This window comes from Elephas maximus, chromosome 2 (assembly GCF_024166365.1).
Source record: "Elephas maximus indicus isolate mEleMax1 chromosome 2, mEleMax1 primary haplotype, whole genome shotgun sequence".
NCBI lineage: Eukaryota > Metazoa > Chordata > Mammalia > Proboscidea > Elephantidae > Elephas > Elephas maximus.
The window spans coordinates 181064269-181085715 of record NC_064820.1 but is presented as its reverse complement, the minus strand read 5'-3'; the positions used below and the strand labels follow the sequence as shown (position 1 = coordinate 181085715).

Sequence of the window (21447 nt, the reverse complement as noted above, 5' to 3'; positions counted from 1 at the left end):
TACTTGATCCAAGAAACTCATTCTTCACCAGTATCATTTTCTATCCCATTGTCCAGTCCAATCCCTGTCAGAAGAGTTGGCTTTGGGAAAAGTTCCTGTCTTGGGCTAACAGAAGGTCTGGGGACCATGACCTCCAGGGTCCTTCTAGTCTCAGTCAGACCATTAAGTCTGGTCTTTTTATGAGAATTTGGGGTCTGCATCCCACTGCTCTCCTGCTCCCTCAGGGGTTCTCTGTTGTGTTCCCTTACTTTTGCATTCTTTATAGGGAAATTAAACATACCAGAATAGGAAAAGCACAAGCATTCAAGGTTTGAGAGTCCATAAAATTTGAACTGAACACTGGAAAAGGTAAGATTAAATGGCCATTTATGATTGTTGTTGTTAGGTGCTGTCAAGCTGATTCTGACTCATACTGACCCTATGTACTATAGAATGAAACACTGACCAGTCCCGTGCCATGCTCACAATCATTGTTATACTTAAGCCCATTGTTGCAGCCACTGTGTCAATCCGTCTTGCTGAGGGTCTTCTTCTTCTTCACTGACCCTGTACTTTACCAAGCATGATGTCCTTCCCCAGGGACTCATCCCTCCTGACAAAATGTCCAAAGTATGTAAGACATAGTTTCACCATCCTTGCCTCTAAGGAGCATTCTGGTTGCACTTCTTCCAAGACAGATTTGTTCATTCTTTTGGCAGTCCATGGTATACTCAATATTCTTTGCTGACACCACAACTCAAAGGTATCAGTTCTTCTTCGGTCTTCCTTATTCACTGTCCAGCTTTCGCATGCATATGATGTGATGGAAAATACCACAGCTTGGGTCAGGAGCACCTTAGTCTTCAAGGTGACATCTTTCCTTTCAATACTTTAAAGAGGTCTTTTGCAGCAGATCTGCCCAATGTAATTTGTCTTTTGATTTCTTGACTACTGTTTCCGTGGGCGTTGATTGTGGATCCAAGTAAAGTGAAATCCTTGACAACTTCAATCTTTTCTCTGTTTATCATGATGATGTTTATTGGTCCAGTTGTGAGGATTTTTGTTTTCTTTATGTTGAGGTGTAACCCACACTGAAGGATGTGGTCTTTGATCTTCATCAGTAAGTGCTTCAAGTCCTCTTCACTTTCAGCAAGCAAGGTTGTGCCATCTACATAACACAGTTGTTAACGAGTCTTCCTCCAATCCTGATGCCCCGTTCTTCTTCATACAGTCTAGCTTCTCTGATTATTTGCTCAGCACATAGACTGAATATGTATGGTGAAAGGATACAACCCTGAAGAAAATCTTTTCTGACTTTAAACCACGCAGTATCCCATCATTCTGTGCAAACAAATGGTTGGTCATTATGAAATTAAAATAACACCAATCTTCCTATATGTGTATTTGTTTTGTTCAAGATTTCCCTAGGTATCCACCCCCCACCCCCATACACATTACACTTGGGAATTTAGACTCCCAAGAAAAATACCTTTCAAATTCAGCAGTAACATCTCCAAGGTTTTGCACTGTACTATCAACCCTTTCCTGCAAAAGCAAAGTGGCCTGAGTGTGAGCAGCATTACTTTTCTCCAGTTCAGCTTCCTTCCTATGAAAAAAAGTAAAAGAGAAAATGTGAACTACAAACGATTAACCTAAGAAAGACATTAATGCTTACCTTTGACGCTGTGAATCATAACTTATCTTCATCTTTGCATTAGCTGCTGAAAAGCTTATAAGTAAATACATGATCTACCTCTAATAGCATGTTTTTTAATGTACTAACTTTACTAGTAGCTTCATACTATCTTTTCACTTTTATTTTCTTCCTAATTTAGTTATTTCTAAATTTATTTTTTTATATCACATGTATTTACGTAGGTAGTTTAAATATTGGTGGTGGGGGGGGGTAAGGTATGGTAGAAATACTCTAAAATAGAGCCTTAACACCTGAAGCCAAGATTAAAGAATGCAAGGGATTACCAGGAAAAAAAAGTACTTGGATTGAATAAAATTTAGTTTTCTGTATTTAAACACTTAAGAAGTACTAAGTACAGTTAAGGAGCCCTGGTGGCACATTGGTTAAGAGCTCGGCTGCTAAATAAAAAGGTCAGCAGTTTGAATCCACACGCCATTTCATGGAAACCCTATGGGGCAGTTCTACTCTGTCCTGTAGGGTCACTACGAATTAGGACCAACTTGACAGCAATGGGTTTGGTTTTTTGCTTAGGTACAGTTAAGGCTCATTTCTCATTTTAATGAGAAATTCATTTGCTCTGTAAAGTTGTACCTAAAGCACACACACACACACACAAACCCCAGCAACACCAGTAAATACTATAAAAAACCCCAAAACCAAACTCATTGCTGTTGAGTCAACTCTGACTCATAGCGACCCTATAGGGACAGAGTAGAACTGTCCCACAGAGTTTCCAAGGAACGCCTGGTGGATTCGAACTGCCGACCTTTTGGTTAGCAGCTGTAGTACTTAACCACTACACCACCAGGGTTTCTGTAAATACTATACAATTCTGCAACACCAGTAATAACAAACAAGAAACTATGAGTGGAAACATAGGTAGATAGGTATGCTGAATAGGTGTGGGAGTATGTATGGGAGTACTCCCATGTGCATATATAGGTTTGGCTGTGGGTATTTCTACATACGTATTTACATGTGCTGCATGTATATTCATATATATAATAGAGCACACAGGGCCACAGTCATGGAAACATCCTAAAGACAACCAAACACCTCATGGGACTGAGAAACTGGGCTTGAATTCTAAGGACCACAGTCTCGAGGGACATCAAGGTCAACTGGCATAACGTAGTTCATCAACACAATGTTCTACATCCTCATTTGGTGAGCAGCATCTCGGATCTTAAAAGTTTGCGAGTGACCATCTAACATACAACTATTGGTCTCTTCCTATTCACAGCACAGGAGAGCAAAGAAAACCAAAGACTCAAGGAAACAATTAGTCCAAAGGACTAATGGACCACAGGAACCATAGGCTCCACTAGCCTGACATCAGAAGAACTAGGTGATGCCTACCTAACACTACCGCTGCTCTGACCAGGATCACAATAGAAGGTCCTGGTTAGGGTAGGAAAAAAATGTAGAACAAAATTTGGATTCATAAAAACGGCCAGATTTACTAGTCTGAGAGGGACTGAAGGAAACCCTGAGGCTATGGCTCTTAGACATCCTTCTAATATAGAACTCAAGCCACTCCTGGAGATTACCTTTTAGCCAAATAGACAGGCCTGTAAAAGAAGTACAGCCAGAATGCTTCTTAGAAACAAGGATGGTGAGAGTTCATCTCACGTACTTTGGATATGTTATCAGGTGGGACGAGTTCCTGGAGAAAGACATCATGCTTTGTAAAGTAGACAGTCAGGGAAAGAGAAGACCCTCAACGAAATGGATTAATGCAGTGGCTGCAACAATGAGCTCAAGCATAGCAATGATTGTGAGAATGGTGCAGGACCAGGCAGTGATTCATTCTGCTGTAGCTAGGTTCACCATGAGTCAGAACCAACTCGCCAGCACTTAGCAATAACAACAATAAAATAAACAATAACACCCATGAGGAAAGTGCGCCTTAGAACAACCATCTTTATGAGACAAAGTGGTCACATTGCCCCGAAAGCAAAGATGAGAAGGCATGAAGGGACAGAAAAACCTGATGAATGGAAATGGGGAACTCAGAGTGGTAATAGGGATAGTGCTGACACATTGCAGGAATTGCAACCAATGCCGCGGAACAATTTGTGTATGAACTATTAAGTGGGAAACTACGTGCTCTGTAAGCCTTATCCTAAAGCACAATTAAAAAAAAAAAATTGGGCAAAGGATATTAACGGGCATTTCATCAAAGACATTCAGGCAGCTAACAGACACAGGAGGAAATGCTTGCATCACCAGCCATTAGAGAAATGCAATCAAAACCACAATGAGATATCATCCCATCCTGACATTACCGGCCTTAAAAAAAAAAAAAAAAAAAACCCAGAAAATAACAAATGTTGGGACAGAATGCGGAGAGATTGGAACTCTTACGCACTGCTGGTGGGAATGCAAAATGGTACAACCACTGTGGAAAATGATACGGTGCTTCTTAAAAAAAGCTAGAAATAGAGATACCATATGATACAGCTATCCCACTCCTAGGAATATATCCTAGAGAAATAAAAGCCATCACACACAAATAGATATATGCACACCCATGTTCATTGCAACATCATTCACAATAGCAAAAGGATGGAAACAACCTAAGTGTCCATCAACAGATGAAGGGATAAACAAACTATGGTCCATAAACACAGTGGAATATTATGCAACGATGAAGAACAGTGATGAATCTGAGAAACATCTTACGACATGAATGAATCTGGAGAGCATTATGCCGAGTGAAATATGTCAATCACAAAAGGTCAAATACTGTATGAAACCACTATTACAAAAATTCATGAAAAGGTTTACACACAGAAAGAAACAATCTTTGACAGTTACGAGGGAGGGGAGGGGTGGGGAGGGAAAAACATTAACTAGACAGTATATAAGTAGTAACTTTGGTGAAGGGTAACACAGTACACATACTGGGGAAGTTAGCACAATTTGACCAAGGCAACATCATGGAAGCTTCACAGACACATCCAAACTCTCTGAGGGACGAATTACTGTGCTGAGGGCTGGGAACCATGTTCTTGGGAAAATCTAACTCAATTGGCATAATGTAGTTTATAAAGAAAATGTTCTAAATCCCACTTTGGTGAGTAGCATCTGGGGTCTTAAAAGCTTGTGAGCTGCCATTTAAGATACTCCACTGGTCCTGCCCCATCTGGAGCAAAGAAGAGTGAAGAAAACCAAAGACGCAAGGGAAAGATTAGTCTAAAGGACGAACAGACCACAACTACCACAGCCTTCACTAGACTGAGTCCAGCACAACTAGATGGTGCCCAGCTACCATCACTGACTGCTCTGATAGGGATCACAATAGAGGCTACAGGACAGACGTGGAGAAAAATGTGGAACAAAATTCTAACTCACAGAAAAAAAGACCAGACTTACTGGTCTGACAGAGACTGAAGAAATCCTGAGAATACAGCTCCCAAAAACCCTTTTAACTCAGTACTGAAGTCACTCCTGAGATTCACCCTTCTGCCAAAGATTAGAGAGGCTCATAAAAAGCATAACAAGACAAAATGGGCACACCAGCCCAGGGGCAAGGACGAGAAGTCAGGAGGGGACAGGAAAACTGGTAATGGGGAATCCAAGGTCGAGAAGGGGAGAGTGTTGACATGTTATGGGGTTGGCAACCAATATCACAGAACAATATGTGTATTAATTGTTTAATGAGAAACTAATTTGCTCTGTAAACTTTCATCTAAAGCACACACACAAAAAAAGACACTTCATTTTAAAAGTTATTGTGAAAAAGTTACAGGACTATGTGGATTTATTGTAAATTATTCAAAGATTTAATAACTTATTTAATCAATAATTATTACTTTGCATAGATAGAATAGCTTTTAAGTCACCTTTTTAAATATTACGAGTATCAAAGATCTTTGAAATATCATGAAAAATATCACCAAAATTATGATAAATTTTTAGGTATGCATATGAGTTTATGTGAAATCTTTTAAAGAACAGATAAAGCTAAAAAATACAAATAAGAAGCATTATTCAAGACTAAATTGGACATTAATACAAGATAAACACCTGATAAAATTTATTCTGTAATGAATGTCATTTCTAAAATATACACATCACAACTAAAAACCAATCAAGTAGTATTAAAGGGTGTATATTAAGAATACTTCCTTCTCTGTTCCCCTAAGGAGTCACTTCCAATTCTTTTAGCTGTTTTTTCCCTTAAGCCTGAAATTTCCAGGTTGGAAGGAACTTTTGAAATCATCTCATAAAACTCCTTTATTTTACATCTAATGAATTAGAAAATTAAAGAAATTAACATTGTCTTCTTCAGGATCACACAAATAATTTACAGATCAAGTAATAAAACCTTTTTCTCCTGACCTTTAGACCAGAGTTCTTCGAGTTAAAATAAATGACTCTCTCAACTTTCTTTCTTCTCTGAAATTGTCACCATCTACTCAGTATCTTAAGGTTCCCCTTCCCCAAGACTGTCTGGAGAATAGAACAAACCCCCTAATTATACTTTTGTACTCTTCCCAAACAAGCAGGCATACATAAAACCTTGATGTTCTTTTTCATCACTAATCATCACAAAAAAACAGAAAAGGGATTAATACAACAGCATCTACCAAGGGATAGGTCCACTGGTGTGAGGGACATTACAATCCTTGAGGCTTCTGCCTAGTCTATGGCTTCCTGTTAGAAAAGTTTTTAGTGATGCAATCTCAAGGATTTTAATAACAGAATTCATTATTTTACTTATAATTCACATTCCAGAATCAAACTGAATCTTTTAATTTAAATTTGGTAGGAACGGAAGGATGGATGGAAGTTAACACTGAACTAGTTTTTAAAAAAAAAAGGTAATGAAAATTCAGTCCACTTTAAAGGACAAATTCCTTATTTTCGAAGTTTCAGTTTTTGAAAGAATAAGATTTGGTGATTTACAAAGATTATGTCCTCCTAAAACTTTGTGAGATCTTCATTAAAAAAACTCCAGAGCTTTTTATTTTCTTTCTTCCTTTTCTCAATTCTAATAATTGTTTTTTCCATTTTGCTTTTTGACTGCTGCTTTTGAAGTGTTTGTCCTTCCTCAAAAAAAGATAACCGAAGGTATAACTTAACACATTGTAAACTGATAGACATATAGATACAAAACATGGAAGCAGTCATTTATTGAAGGGTGGGATTCTCAGTTTTATGTGTTTTTTTCTTAATTCATCATTGCTGTGATGTCTAATAATTTTTAGAAAACGTAAGAGGAGAAGCAAGGAAGCTAAAAAATTTGGTCATTTATTTATTAAAGTTCTTGTTAATTAAACCTCCGTCCTTAAGAGAAAGGGCATGGCTTCTAACTTTGGCTCTCCTACTTGTTTGTCTTAAATCTTAGGCATTTACTTTATTTCTGTGTTTATTCCCTAAATGTACAACAATTCCAGCCTCACCCACTGCCATAATTAACATGAGAACTCTGAGAGAAAATACTTCATAACATTTGAAGTCATATATAATATCAGCTTTTATTAATACAAACCCTTTTAGCTTCTCTTGTAGGGATTTTAGTTCTTCAGCTTTAGACTTTGTTTCCTCTTCCAGTTGCTTGATTAGCCTTTCAGCATCTTCCTCCCTTTGCTGTAATTCATCTAACTCACCCAGTGCTTGTTTTAATTCTTCTTCAAAGAGATTTCTCTCTTTAATCATTTCCTCTTGAAAAGAACACAGTTTCTGCTGAAGACTAGACGATAATTCCTATGTCCAAATAGAAATCCATGAAAATCATTTTAAATGGCATTTGAAGGTTTTACTGAGAGACAAAAAGGACGGATAATGAAGCATGAAAACTAAATTTAAGGGCTTCATTTTTCTCATGAATTATATCTTACACCTTGTTAACATTGTGGTTAATATCATTTCAGTCTTTGTTCTATGCAGCACACACACAGAGTCCTTGGAAAACTAAAATCATATTTTACATCTGTTTTACAACTGACTGCTATCTCATAATATCCTTTTCTCACACAATATTACATAAATATTGGACTCTGATTTTACTGCTACATCCAAATATTTTTATGTTATGTAATATACAACACAATACCAATTAAAAAAAAAAATTACAACATCAAAAATAAAGTCAAAATTACCTTTGATTACTCCTCACCTCAACCCAGTTCTCCCATTTCAGGGATAACCACTAGTATGGTATATCTATCCTCTGGCCTTTTTCATATACTTACATACACACATAAATTTTAGAGGGGATATGAATGATATGAATGATATTTACTCTTTGTATGTAAAGGTTACTTCACAAAATCATAAAAATAGGTGTTGACATCTGTCCAGGTTAGTACATATCCTGATCTACTTTATTCTTTCAATGGTTGCATGTCCCCAACAGTATAATCCTTTACGCTAGTGCTTGAGGGCACCTGTGTTTGCCCGACTCTCATCAATGGGTTCTATTATCAAATGTTTTAACTTGTGCCAATCTTATAAGCGAAAAGTAAATTTATTTCCATTTACCTGATTATCACTATCTTTTCTTGTATACAGGCCACCTGGATTTCCACTTCTGAGAACTGCCTATTTTCATCCTATGCACATTTTTTTTTAAAGTGGATTTTTTTTCTTAGTGATATGTAAAATGCTCTTTGCATAATCTGCATTTTAAAAATCTGTTTTGTTTCTTATATTGTTAGACACTCTTTACAATGTAATTATTAATGTCTATATAATAATCTGGAGCCCTGGTGGCACAGCGGTTAAGAGCTCAGCTGTTAACCAAAAGGTCAGCAGTTCGAATCTACCAGCTGCTCCTTGGAAATCCTATGGGGCAGTTCCATTCGTCCTATAGGGTCACTATGAGTCGGAATCGACTTGACAGCAATGGATTTGGTTTTTTGGTAGGTGTATATAATAATATATCACAAGAATGAGCCTTGAAATTATTAAAAAATGATTTGCCTATTTTGTGACATCTGGTATTTGTAATTTTTTCACATTTTCGCTAACCCTGTGGTGAACATCTTTGTAGCTAAATTTTTAGTGTATCTATAATTATTTTCCTCAGGATATGATTCTAAACATAGAATTGTTGGATCAAATGATATATATAATTTTAAAGGTTTAGAGAGAGATATATATATAGAAATTTATGACATGAAATAAGCACTGTTTTTGGTGTTTAGTAAATTACCTTCTCTTGTTGGAGAAGTGAATCCATTTGCAACTCTTTTTGTTGTAGCTTTTCATGTTCTTGTCTTTCAAGAATAAACTTCTCTTTTAAGTTTTGTATCTCAGCATTTAGATTTTCAACTTGTTCTCTACCCCGGATGACAAGGTCATCTATAAAAGGGAAAACATTAAAAATACTGTAACTGGATACTAATATCAACTTTGAGAAACCCAGACTCCCATAATATTCCATTATATTGCTTTTAGCATGTTATTAAGCATTTCCAAAGGGGATGGGGAACCTAACTCTGAAGTTTGTATGTTTAATGAATATTAAAGAATCATTTTGCACCAAATTACTGAATCAACCTAAGCTACTAAAAGTCATTATTTAACCTAATTGGAAAGTCAGAATTATAGAATTTTTGAAAGTACCATTTAATACGTAAAGAAGAACCAAACAAGAGATGTATTGAGAAAAACAATTTAGTGAAGAACTAAGCAAGTTTAGAAATTCTTGTACATAAACAAACAGTTAAAGTCTTAAATGTAGATAATCCTAATTAAGATGAATGGCATTCAGATTTCTTCAGTTCCATTACTACTGTTTAGCTGAGGGATTCTTTTTTATTCTCCGAGAGAGAACAGAAGTGAGCCTAACCCAGAATCTTAAATTAGTTATTCTGAAATACAGTTGTAGAATGGTAATTTAAATGAAAAATATTTAATAAGTTTGTAAGGTTCTAAAATCTAATGAAATTCCCAAACCTAGTTCCACATACCTAACAATTCTAAATTGCCACCCAGTTGGGAAGTCGAGAACTGCATAACTGTATATATTTCAATCGAGACAAGCTATACATTGACATAAACAGAGCATAAACATTATAACTGTCAAAAACGTTCATATGTGGAACAGGATTTTTTGTTGTTTATTTGGATAATTATAAAGATGTGTTTTAATATAGCAAACTATTTTTTCTTAAAATTGTATGTAATACTTATTTAAAGAAAGTAATAGTAGAAACACTGTAATACCTTTTTCTTTTTCAAGCAGCTGACATCTAGCATTCAGGTCTTCTACTTGTTTAGACAACATAACGGTGTTTTCCTCGAGAGACTGCTTAAGGTTTATAATTTCATGATTCTTCCCTTTTAGATTTTCTTCTAATTGGAAAATATCTACCTTGTATTTTTCCACTTGATCTGATGCACAACTACATTAAAACAAATAATTTTGAATACTGTATCTATTTAGGCACAGGGGAAATTAACCAAAAAATGACAAAAATAATCATCACTTTTCAACAAAATAAAGTCCAAATTAAAACTATTATTCATATTACCTAATTTCTTCAATGTATTCTAAGAGTTTTTCTGTTTCAGATTTTTCATCAATCTTTTCTTTCTCTACAGAAACACTAAAAAAAAAAAAAATTATGTATATTAATACATACTAGTTTATTTATTTAATAATCACATATAATACTTACTATGTACCAGATACTGTTGTATGAGGCAGGCTGGCTGCAGAGTCTAAACTCTTAACCACTATTTTTGTGAATTTTCAAGTTGGTAACTTATATGTAAATAGGAGAGAAGTGAGAAAGCTTTCCGAACATATTTTGTTACAAGGGCAATGATGGTGCGCGTCATCACCTATAATAATGCAAGTGTTATAAATAATCTTTTTCGTAACTTACTGGTTTTCCTCACTCACCACACATAGAAAATAGCATTCTGTGTGCTATTAAAGTCTTTGCAGCAGACTACCTTTTGTTCAGTTATTTGTGTTCATTTCCTCCATTAGTTAATGGCCTGCTAGGAGACAAAGGCCACTCACCCTGCTTCAACTTTGTACTCCTCATTAATGCCTGGCACAGGGAAGATAAACTTTAGAGCTGAATATTTATAGCAGTACAAAATAAAGGTTTCAGAAATATTGAGCAGAAAGGGGCTAATTCTTGATACCTGTCAGCACTGGGTCTAAGAGGCACTGTCCTTGTGTACACATTTCTATTCTAGAATTAAGGTTCCAACCAAAGCCCTAAGCCCTTCAAATGAAGAGGTACAATAAGAACATAACAGTAGAAGAGAACAAAAAAAGGAAATGAAAGGCATCAAAACTGGCAAGAAGTAAAACTGTTGTTAATCACAGACAACAGGATCATGTATGTAGAACTCTTGAAAGCTAAAAAAATAAAAATTTGATTGTTATTTTTAAGGAGCAATTCAATGTGCAAGGAGAGGCTTTTTATTAATGGAGCAAAAATACCTAGACATTCTTATGGAGAAAAGTAAATCTTGGGTGGAGCCAAGATGGTGGAATAGACAGATGCTTCTGGCGAGCCCTCTTTACAACAAGGACCCAAAAAAACAAGTGAAACGAGTATATTTGTGACAAGCTGAGAGCCCTGAGCATCAAAGGGAAGCTTAGACAACGAACTGAGGGGCCGGGGAGGAAGAGACCGTTCAGAAGTGCAGAGGAATTACTGGACCTGAATCGCAGGGAGCCCTCAGGCAACATTCCTGGAGCAGCGGCAGGCTGGTACTAGCATTTGGCCGCAGTTTCCTCAGGTAGAAGCAGCCAGCCACACAGCCTACTCACACCTCTGGAACCTGAGAACGGCGCTCTCGGCAAAAGCTAAGTACTTGTGTATATTTTACCACGCCTCCCCAACCCCCAAGCCAGCTTCAATGGCAGAATCCCTGGGCCTGAGATAGACCCTGGTGAGCACCTAGAGCCATCCTCCTGGCCTTGGCGAAGGAAAAAATTAGCAACTGGGGGGAAAAGATAATTTGCTAGCTCCATTAACCAGGGGAGCTCAGGACAGAAGCGGCTCCTGTCCAGGCATAAACCGTCCATGGATGTCGAGCACCTTTCCCTTCTGCATGGACCTGTGTGGACCTATTTTGGGAGAATAGGCCCTTGTTGGCAAACTCCAACCATTTCAGCTGCGCGGTGGAGAGATGGGTGTTTGACGTTTGACATTGCTTTGCCTGTTAAACAAGGTCCTCACCTACCCACATCAGGGACCTAAGGACTGGTAGCTCCACTCAGGTCACCCAGCCACCCGTGACAGGGGTCCAAACATAACTGGTACCTCCCAGTCCTTACAACCAAAAACTTTGGGTACCCATGGTCTGTCTGCAGAACCCACCCACCAGCACGCTCTAGGGAAGAGAGGCGCATTTTCCTCAAAGACACTTGGGGGTTGATTCTCAGCTCCCTGCCTTATTCAGAGCGTGAACCCCTGCTGTAATCAGATACCAGTATACATGCCAATCACCCCTGCCCCTCTAAGACTGTACCACACACTTGATGATCAGCTACCTGGAAACCTGAGCTGAATTCATACAAGAAAACTGAATGGACTCCTATACCTGATAACTGCTCTAGCCAGGTGGGGACAGGACACCAGAGCTCCAAAGGTGAAAATAATCAAGCTAGATCACTCAAGCAACTCATAGGGGTATACTAAAACAAAACAAAGCAAGCAGTCAGGTCACAGTAAGCAGGCATAAACTAATACAATAACTTCTAGATGGCTCGGAGACAACAGTCAATATCTGGTCACAAAGAAACAGACCACGATCACCTCAACAGCCTCTCAAAACAAAGAGTCCAGGGATCTTCTAGATGAAAGTGCATTCCTGGAATTACCTGATGCAGAATAAAACAACCCAAACCGAGCCCAGTGTCGTCAAGTTGATTCTGACTCATAGAAACACTGGTGGCGTAGTGGTTAAGTGCTACAGCTGCTAACCATAAGGGTCCGCGGTTCGAATCCACCAGGCGTTCCTTGGAAAATTATGGGGCAGTTCTACTCTGTCCTATAGGGTCGCTATGACTCAGGTGCAGAATACTAAAGTTTAATATACAGAACCCTTCAAGACATCAGGAAGGAAATGAGGCAATACACAGAACAAGCCAAGGAACACACAGATAAAGCAACTGAAGAAATTAGAAAGATTATTCAGGAACGTAATGAAAAGTTTAATAAGCTGGAAAAATCCATAGACAGACAGCAATGAGAAATTCAGAAGATTAACAATAAAATTATAGAATTAGACAACTCAATAAAAAGTCAGAGGAGCAGAATTCAGCAAGTAGAAGCTAGAATTCTTGAACTCGAAGATAAATCACTTGGCACTAATATCTTTGAAGAAAAATCAGATAAAAGAATTTAAAAAATGAAGAAACCTTAAGAATCATGTGGAACTCTATCAAGAAAAATAACCTACAAGTGATTGGAGTACCAGAACAGGGAGGGATAACAGAAAATACAGAGAAAATTGTTGAGGATTTGTTAGCAGAAAACTTCCTTGAGAATGTGAAAGATGAGAAGATATCTATCCAAGATGCTCATTGAACACCACATAAGGTAGATCTTAAAAAAAAGTCGCCAAGACATATTATAATCAAACTTGCCAAAACCAAAGATAAAGAGAGGATTATAAGAGCAGCGAGGGATAAATGAAAAGTCACCTAAAAAGGAGAGCCAGTAAGAATAAGCTCGGACTACTCGGCAGAAACCATGCAGGCAAGAAGGCAATGGGATGACATATTTAAAAAATTGAAGGAAAAAAACTGCCTGCCAAGAATCATATATCCAACAAAACTGTCTCTTAAATATGAAGGTGAAATTAAGACAATTCCAGATAAACACAAGTTTAGGGAATTCGTAAAAACCAAACCAAAACTACAAGAAATACTAAACGGAGTTCTTCGGATAGAAAATCAATAATATCAGGTATCATCCCAAGACTAGAACACTGCGCAGAGCAACCAGAAGTCAACCCAAACAGGGATATCCAAAAAAACAAAGCCAGATTTTATATGTATATATATATATAAGCCCAAAACAGGGTAACAGTGAAGTTATTATATAAAAGAAGACAACATTAAAATAATAAAGAAGGACTAAGAAATGTAATCATATACCTTCCTCATGGAGAGGAAGATACGGCGATACAAAGAAATAAAAGTTAGTTTTAAATTTAGAAAAATAGGGGTAAATAATACGGTTAACTACAAAGCAGACAAACTATCCTACTCATCAAAATAAAATACAAGGGAAAAATAACAGACTCAGTAGAAATGAGGAAAGGACAATATATAAAGAAAATGTCTCAGCACATAAAATCAAGTGGGAAAAAGAAACTGTCAACACACAAAAAAAGACATCAAAATGATAGCACTAAATTCATACCTATCCATAATTACCCCGAATGTAAATGCAGTAAATGCACCAATAAAGAGACAGAGAGTGGAAGAATGGATTAAAACACAAGATTTGTCTATATGCTGCCTACAAGAGACATACATTAGACTTAGAGGCACAAACAAACTAAAACTCAAAGGATGGAAAAAAATACATCAAGCAAACAACAATCAAAAATGAGCAGGAGTGGCAATATTAATTTCTGACAAAATAGACTTCAAAGTTAAATCCACCATAAAGGATAAGGAAGGACACTATATAATGATTAAAGGGACAATACACCAAGAAGATATAACTATATTAAATATTTATACACCCAATGACAGGGCTGCAAGATACATAAGTCTATCAGCATGGAAAAGTGAGATAGACAGCTTCACAATAATAGTAGGAGACTTCAACATACCACTTTTGGTGAAGGACAGGACTCCTGAAAGAAGCTCAATAAAGACACAGAAGATCTAAATGCCACAATCAACCAACTTGACCTCATAGACATATACAGAACACTCCACCCAACAGCAACCAAATATACTGTCTTTTCTAGTGCACATGGAACATTCTCCAGAGCCCAAAACACTGAAATATTAAAAAGCATCTTCTCTGATCATAAGGCCATAAAAGTGGAAATCAATAACAGGAAAAGCAGGGTAAAGAAATCAAACACTTGGAAACTGAACAATACCCTGCTCAAAAAAAGACTAGATTATAGAAGACATTAAGAATGGAATAAAGAAATTCAGAGAATTCAATGAGAATGAAAACACTTCCTATCAGAATCTTTGGGACACAGCGAAAGCAGTGCTCAGAGGCCAATTTATATCAATAAATGCACACATCCAGAAAGAAGAAAGGGCCAAAATCAAAGAATTATCCCTACAACTTAAACAAATAGAAAGAGCCCAACAAAAGAAACCCACAGGCACCAGAAGAAAACAAGTAATAAAAATTAGAGCCAAGCTAAACGTTTTGGTTTTTTTTTTAAATGAAATAGAAAACAGAAAAACAATTGAAAGAATTAACAAGACCAAAAGGTGGTTTTTTGAAAAAAAAAATCAACAAAATTGATAAACCACTGGCCAAACTGACAAAAGAAAAACAGGAGAGGAAGCAAATAACCCGAATAAGAAACGAGAGAGGCAATATTACAACAGACCCAACTGAAATTAAAAGAATCATATCAGATTACTATGAAAAACTATACTCAAACAAATTTGAAAACCTAGAGGAAATGGATGAATTCCTAGAAACACACTACCTACCTAAACTAACACAAACAGAGGTAGAACAACTAAATAGACCCATAACAAAAGAAGAGAATGAAAAGGTAATCAAAAAACTCCCACCAAAAAAAAGCCCTGGTCCGGAGGGCTCCACTGCAGAGTTCTACCAAACATTCAGAGAAGAGTTAACACCATTACTATTAAATGTATTTCAGAGCATAGAAAAGGACCGAATACCACCAAACTCATTCTATGAAGCCACCATATCCCTGATACCAAAACCAGGTAAAGACACCACGAGAAAAGAAAATTATAGACCTATAGCTCTCATGAATGTAGATGCAAAAATCCTCGACAAAATTCTAGCCAATAGAATTCAACAACAACAACATATCGAGAAAATAATTCACCATGACCAAGTGGGATTCATACCAGGTATGCAGGGAGGGTTCAACATTAGAAAAACAATTAATGTAATCCACCACATAAATAAAACAAAAGAATCACATGATTTTATCAATTGTTGCAGAAAAAGCATTTGACAAAGTTCAACACTCGTTCACGATAAAAACTCTCAGCAAAATAAGAATAGAAGGAAAATTCCTCAACATAATAAAGGGCATTTATACAAGGCCAACAGCCAACATCACCCTAAAAGGAGAGAGCCTAAAAACTTTCCCATTGAGATCGGGAACCAGACAAGGATGCCCTTTATCACCACTCTTATTCAACATTGTGCTGAAAGTCCTAGCCAGAGAAATTAGGCTAGATAAAGAAATAAAGGGTATCCAGATTGGCAAGGAAGAAGTCAAAGTATCTCTATTTGCAGACGACCTGATCTTATACACAGAAAACCCTAAGGAATCCTCAAGAAAACTACTGAAACCAATACAAGAGTTCAGCAGAGGGTCGGGATACAAGACAAAAATCAGTTGGATTCCTCTACACCAACAAAAAGAACATCAAAGAGGAAATCACCAAATCAATGCCATTTACAGTAGCCCCCAAGAAGGTAAAATACATAGGAATAAATCTTACCAGAGATGTAAAAGATTTATATAAAGAAAACTACACTACACTTCTGCAAGAAACCAAAAGAGACTTACATAAGTGGAAGAACATACCTTGCTCGTGGATAGGAAGACTTAACATTATAAAAATGTCTATTCTACCAAAAGCGATCTATACATTTAATGCAATTCCGATCCAAATCCCAACAACATTCTTCAATGAGATGGAGAAACAAATCACCAACTTCATATGGAAGGGAAAGAGGCCCTGGATGAATAAGCCATTACTGAAAAAGAAGAAAAAAGTGGGAGGCCTTTACTTTACCTGTTTTTTTTTTTTTTTTTTTTAGAACCTATTATATCACCACAGTAGTGAAAACAGCCTGGTACTGATACAACAACAGATACACGGACCAATGGAACAGAATTGAGAATCCAGACATAAATCCATCCACATATGAGCAGTTGATATTTGACAAAGGCCCTCAAATAGTTAAATGGGGAAAAAACAGTCTTTTTAACAAATGGTGCTGGCATAACTGGATATCCATCTGCAAAAAAATGAAACAAGACCCATACCTCACTCCATGCACAAAAACTAACTCCAAATGGATCAAAGACCGAAATATAAAATCTAAAACAATAAAGATCATGGAAGAAAAAATAGGGACAACGTTAGGAGCCCTAATACATGGCATAAACAGTATACAACACACTATTAAGAATGCAGAAGAAAAACTAGATAACTGGGACCTCCTAAAAATCAAACACCTATGCTCATCCAAAGACTTCACCAAAAGAGTAAAAAGACTACCTACAGACTGGGAAAAAGTTTTTAGCTATGACATTTCTGATCAGCAGCTGATCTCTAAAATCTACATGATACTGTAAAAACTCTACTGCAAAAAGACAAATAACCCAATTAAAAAACGGGGAAAAGATATGAATAGACACTTCACTAAAGAAGACATTCAGGTAGCTAACAGATATATGAGGAAATGTTCACGATCATTAGCCATTAGAGAAATGCAGATCAAAACTACAATGAAATTTCATCTCACTCCCACAAAAAATAATTCCCACAAGGCTGGCATTAATCCAAAAAACACAAAATGATAAATGTTGGAGAGGCTGTGGAGAGACTGGAACACTTCTACACTGCTGGTGGGAATGTAAAATGGTACAACCACTTTGGAAATCTATTTGGCGCTTCCTTAAAAAGCTAGAAATAGAACTGCCATACGATCCAGCAATCCCACTCCTTGGATATATCCTGGAGAAATAAGGGCCTTTACATAAACAGATATATGCACACCCATGTTTATTGCAGCACTGTTTATAATAGCAAAAAGCTGGAAGCAACCAAAATGTCTATCAACAGATGAATGGATAAATAAATTATGGTATATTCACACAATGGAGTACTATGCATCGATAAAGCACAATGATGATATCTGTGAAACATTTCATAACATGGAGGAACCTGGAAGGCATTATGCTGAGTGAAATTACGCAGATGCAAAAGGACAAATATTGTATAAGACGACTATTATAAGATCTTGAGAAATAGCTTAAACTGAGAACACATTCGTTTGTGGTTATGAGAGGGGGGAGGGAGAGAGAGTGGGAGAGGGTTATTTACTGATTAGATAGTAGATAAGAACTACTTTAGGTGAAGGGAAGGACAGCACACAATACAGGGGAGGTCAGCACAATTGGACTGGACCAAAAGCAAAGAAGTTTCCTGAATAAACTGAATGCTTTGAAGGTCAGCGGAGCAAGGGCAGGGGTTTGGGGACCATGGTTTCAGGGGACATCTAAGTCAATTGGCAAAATAAATTCTATTAAGAAAACATTCTGCATCCCACCTTGAAGCGTGGCGTCAGGGGTCTTAAATGCTAGCAAGCAGCCATCTCCCATACCACCACCAAGCAAGCAGCCATCTAAGATGCATCAATTGGTCTCAACCCACCTGGAGCAAAGGACAATGAAGGACACCAAGGACACAAGGCAATTACGAGCCCAAGAGACAGGGCCACATAAACCAGCGACTACATCATCCTGAGACCAGAAGAACTAGACGGTGCCTGGCTACAACAGTGACCGCCCTGACAGGGAACACAACAGAGAACCCCTGAGGGAGTAGGAGAGCAGTGGGATGCAGAGCCCAAATTCTCATAAGACCAGACTTAATGGTCTGACTGAGATTAGAGGGACCCTGGTGGTCATGGCCCCCAGACCTTCTGTTGGCCCAGGACAGGAACCATTCCTGAAGCCAACTCTTCAGACATGGATTGGACTGGACAATGGGTTGGAGAGGGATGCTGGTGAGGAGTGAGCTTCTTGGATCAGGTGGCGACTTGAGACTATGTTGGCATCTCCTGCCTAGAGGGGAGATGAGAGGGTGGAGGGGTTTAGAAGCTGGAGAATTGGACACGAAAAGAGAGAGTAGAGGGAGAGAGCGCGCTGTCTCATTAGGGCGAGGGTAATTGGGAGTGTGTAGCAAGGTGTATATGGGTTTTTGTGTGAGAGACTGACTGGATTTGTAAACTTTTACTTAAAGCACAATAAAAATTATACAAAAAAAAAAAGTAAATCTTGATCCATGTATCACACTAAAACAAAAATAATGATTAGAAATACATGACAGACCTAAATGTAGAATCATAAAGCTCGTGCAAGCCAACCTAGAAGAATAGCTTCTCTACCCTGGGGTACAAAAAGATTTGGAAAGAACACAAAAATAATAACTATATAAAATAAGAAAACCAATAAATTAGATTTCGTCAAAATAAAAACATCTGTTCATCAGAAGATACCATTAGGAAAAAAAAATAGGTATGCATGGAAAATCTACTGGGATATATTGGAAGACAATGGGGGGAAAATTCATAGCCATATATCTGACAAATATCTTGTATCTAGGATACACATATAAAGAACTCCTAGAAGTCAACAATAAAAAGACGGCCCAATTTAAAAAATGGATGACAGACTTAAACAGACACCTTACAAAAGGAGATACAAGAATTGGTAATAAGCACATGAAAAGATGGCCAACATCATTAGTAATATATTAAAATCACAAATGAGACACCACTTCACACCCACCAGAAGGCTAAAATCAATGAGACTGGCAACACCAAATGTCAGTGAGAATGTAGAACTGAAACAGTTATACATTGCTAGTGGGAATATAAAATGGTACAGCCACTTTGAACAACTATTTGGCAGTTTCTTAGAAAGTTAAATTGCCCTATGATCCAGCAATTCTACTCCTCGATATTCACCCAAAAGAAATAAAAAACATATGTCCACAAAAAGAGATACAACACGCTCACAGCAGCTTTATTCATAAGAGTTAGAAATGGGAAATGGCCCAAATATTTATCAGTAGGAATACAGTAAACAAACTGAGTTACATGCATAAAATGGAATACTGCTCAGAAATAGAAAGGAACAAATTATAGTATAAACAAAAGCACGGATGAATCTCAAAACATTATGTTAAGCAAAAGAAGTGACATATACATACAAATACACACACACAAATTAATGGTATGATAAACTTCCCAAAAAAGGGGAAAACTAATTTATAATGATAGAGGTCAGAAAGTGGTTGTTGGGATAGAGAGAGAGTGTACAGGGAGCAGGGGAGGAGTAGGAAGGGGCAAGAAGGAACTTTCTAGGGTAATGGAAATGTTCTTTATCTTGTTTGGGTAGTGGATACAGAGATGTATACAACTGTCAAGACTTAAGATCTGTGCATTTTATTGTACGTAAGAAGGCTACGAACATGCATTAAACATGCATTAATCACAACTTTCTATGCCAGTATTTCCCAGTTTTGATCTACCACCTCCATAAGATTACATTAGAAAGATCATGAGGTCTTTCCTCTTTATCAATACAAATAATGTACAAAAGTAATACATTCATACATCTTTCTAGCATAAAACGTTTGGGAGTGATTAGGACTGGTCTGCTACTCAGGATAAGAAATAGGGCCATGAGAGGAAGGCAATGAGGGAAGTATTGAGAGAAGGTTAAAGTCTAGGTAAATAACAACTAGCTGAAAGAGGCAAATCGAGAATTAGTTACACTTAAGAGTTTCTCTTTCCTTTTAGGCACTTACAGTTTCTCCTCAAGTTGCACTATTTTCCCCTGAGATTCTTGGAGATTCCTCTTGGTGACCTGCAGCTTCATCTCCATGTCTTCTTGTTTAGCCATCATACTCTACACAACAGAGATACATGTTTTAGGAAATGAGAAATGTTCGGATCCCTAGATCCAGACACAGCAGACTTACCAAAGATATCACTCACCCTCATCTTGGTTTCTCTTTTGTTTCTTAGTTTCATCAACTCCAGGCTTAGAATTCTCATATTCTTTTGGTTACCATTTTCAGAAAACTAGGTATGACAAAGAAGAAAAAGAATTCAGAAACATTTTCTGCTGAGTCGCATATAAAATTCACTGACTATTGATTATTCTACCTATTAAAAAAAAAAACCTATTATTGGAGCTATAATTAGCCTGCAGTACACGTTGGTTAATGGTCCTTGACCAGTACCACAATTACTGAGTGAACACTACTCTTCTTGTCCCTCCTTCTCCTTAATGTGATTTTTTTTTTTTTTTTAAAGGTGGCATGGGTAGTTACTACCTGTATGTGCTTGAGAGTCCGTTGTGAAATCTTGAAACAAGCCTCTTGGGGAGGATTTCTTGAAGGGTGTTTGCTTAACAACGTGCATCTGAATTGCCTGGTGTATCTTTGAAATATGTAGATTATAGGGTCTGTCTCAGGCCTTCTAAATCAGAATCTCCCTGGTGGAGCATAGGAATCTGCTCCCTTTCCGTGTTTGGTTCTTTTGCATGCTAACTTTAACAGTTAAAGATGAATGTGTCCACAAAGCACTGCATCCTTACACTCTAACCCTAACTTCTTCTGCTTAAAATAGGCAGCGCTGGAAATGTTATTTATAAAAGCCAAGGACTGTGATCCTGCTCTTTCCAAAAAGGTGATCATAATTCTAGTGGCTAATCTTTATTGAATACTGTGCTCAGAGCATCCATGGATTGGGTTTTATCTTCATAATAATCCTTTGAGGAAGGTTCTATCATCTGCATTTACAGATGAGGAAACTGAAGCAGAGAAGGTAAATAACTTG

At 37.3% G+C, this 21447-nt stretch overlaps 1 protein-coding gene across 2 annotated transcripts in view; it reads right to left on the bottom strand.

Moving 5' to 3' along the window:
* Positions 1-21447, bottom strand: part of HMMR (hyaluronan mediated motility receptor) — a 45805-nt gene that overhangs the window by 7965 nt on the left and 16393 nt on the right. For both annotated transcript variants that reach the window (XM_049874271.1, XM_049874272.1), the window contains exons 6-12: positions 20602-20688; positions 20412-20512; positions 10165-10239; positions 9857-10035; positions 8841-8989; positions 7176-7390; positions 1469-1585 (exon numbers count right to left, since the gene is read on the bottom strand). In XM_049874271.1, the coding sequence (XP_049730228.1) occupies positions 1469-1585; positions 7176-7390; positions 8841-8989; positions 9857-10035; positions 10165-10239; positions 20412-20512; positions 20602-20688 (923 nt within the window). The remainder of the gene's footprint in view (positions 1-1468; positions 1586-7175; positions 7391-8840; positions 8990-9856; positions 10036-10164; positions 10240-20411; positions 20513-20601; positions 20689-21447) is intronic.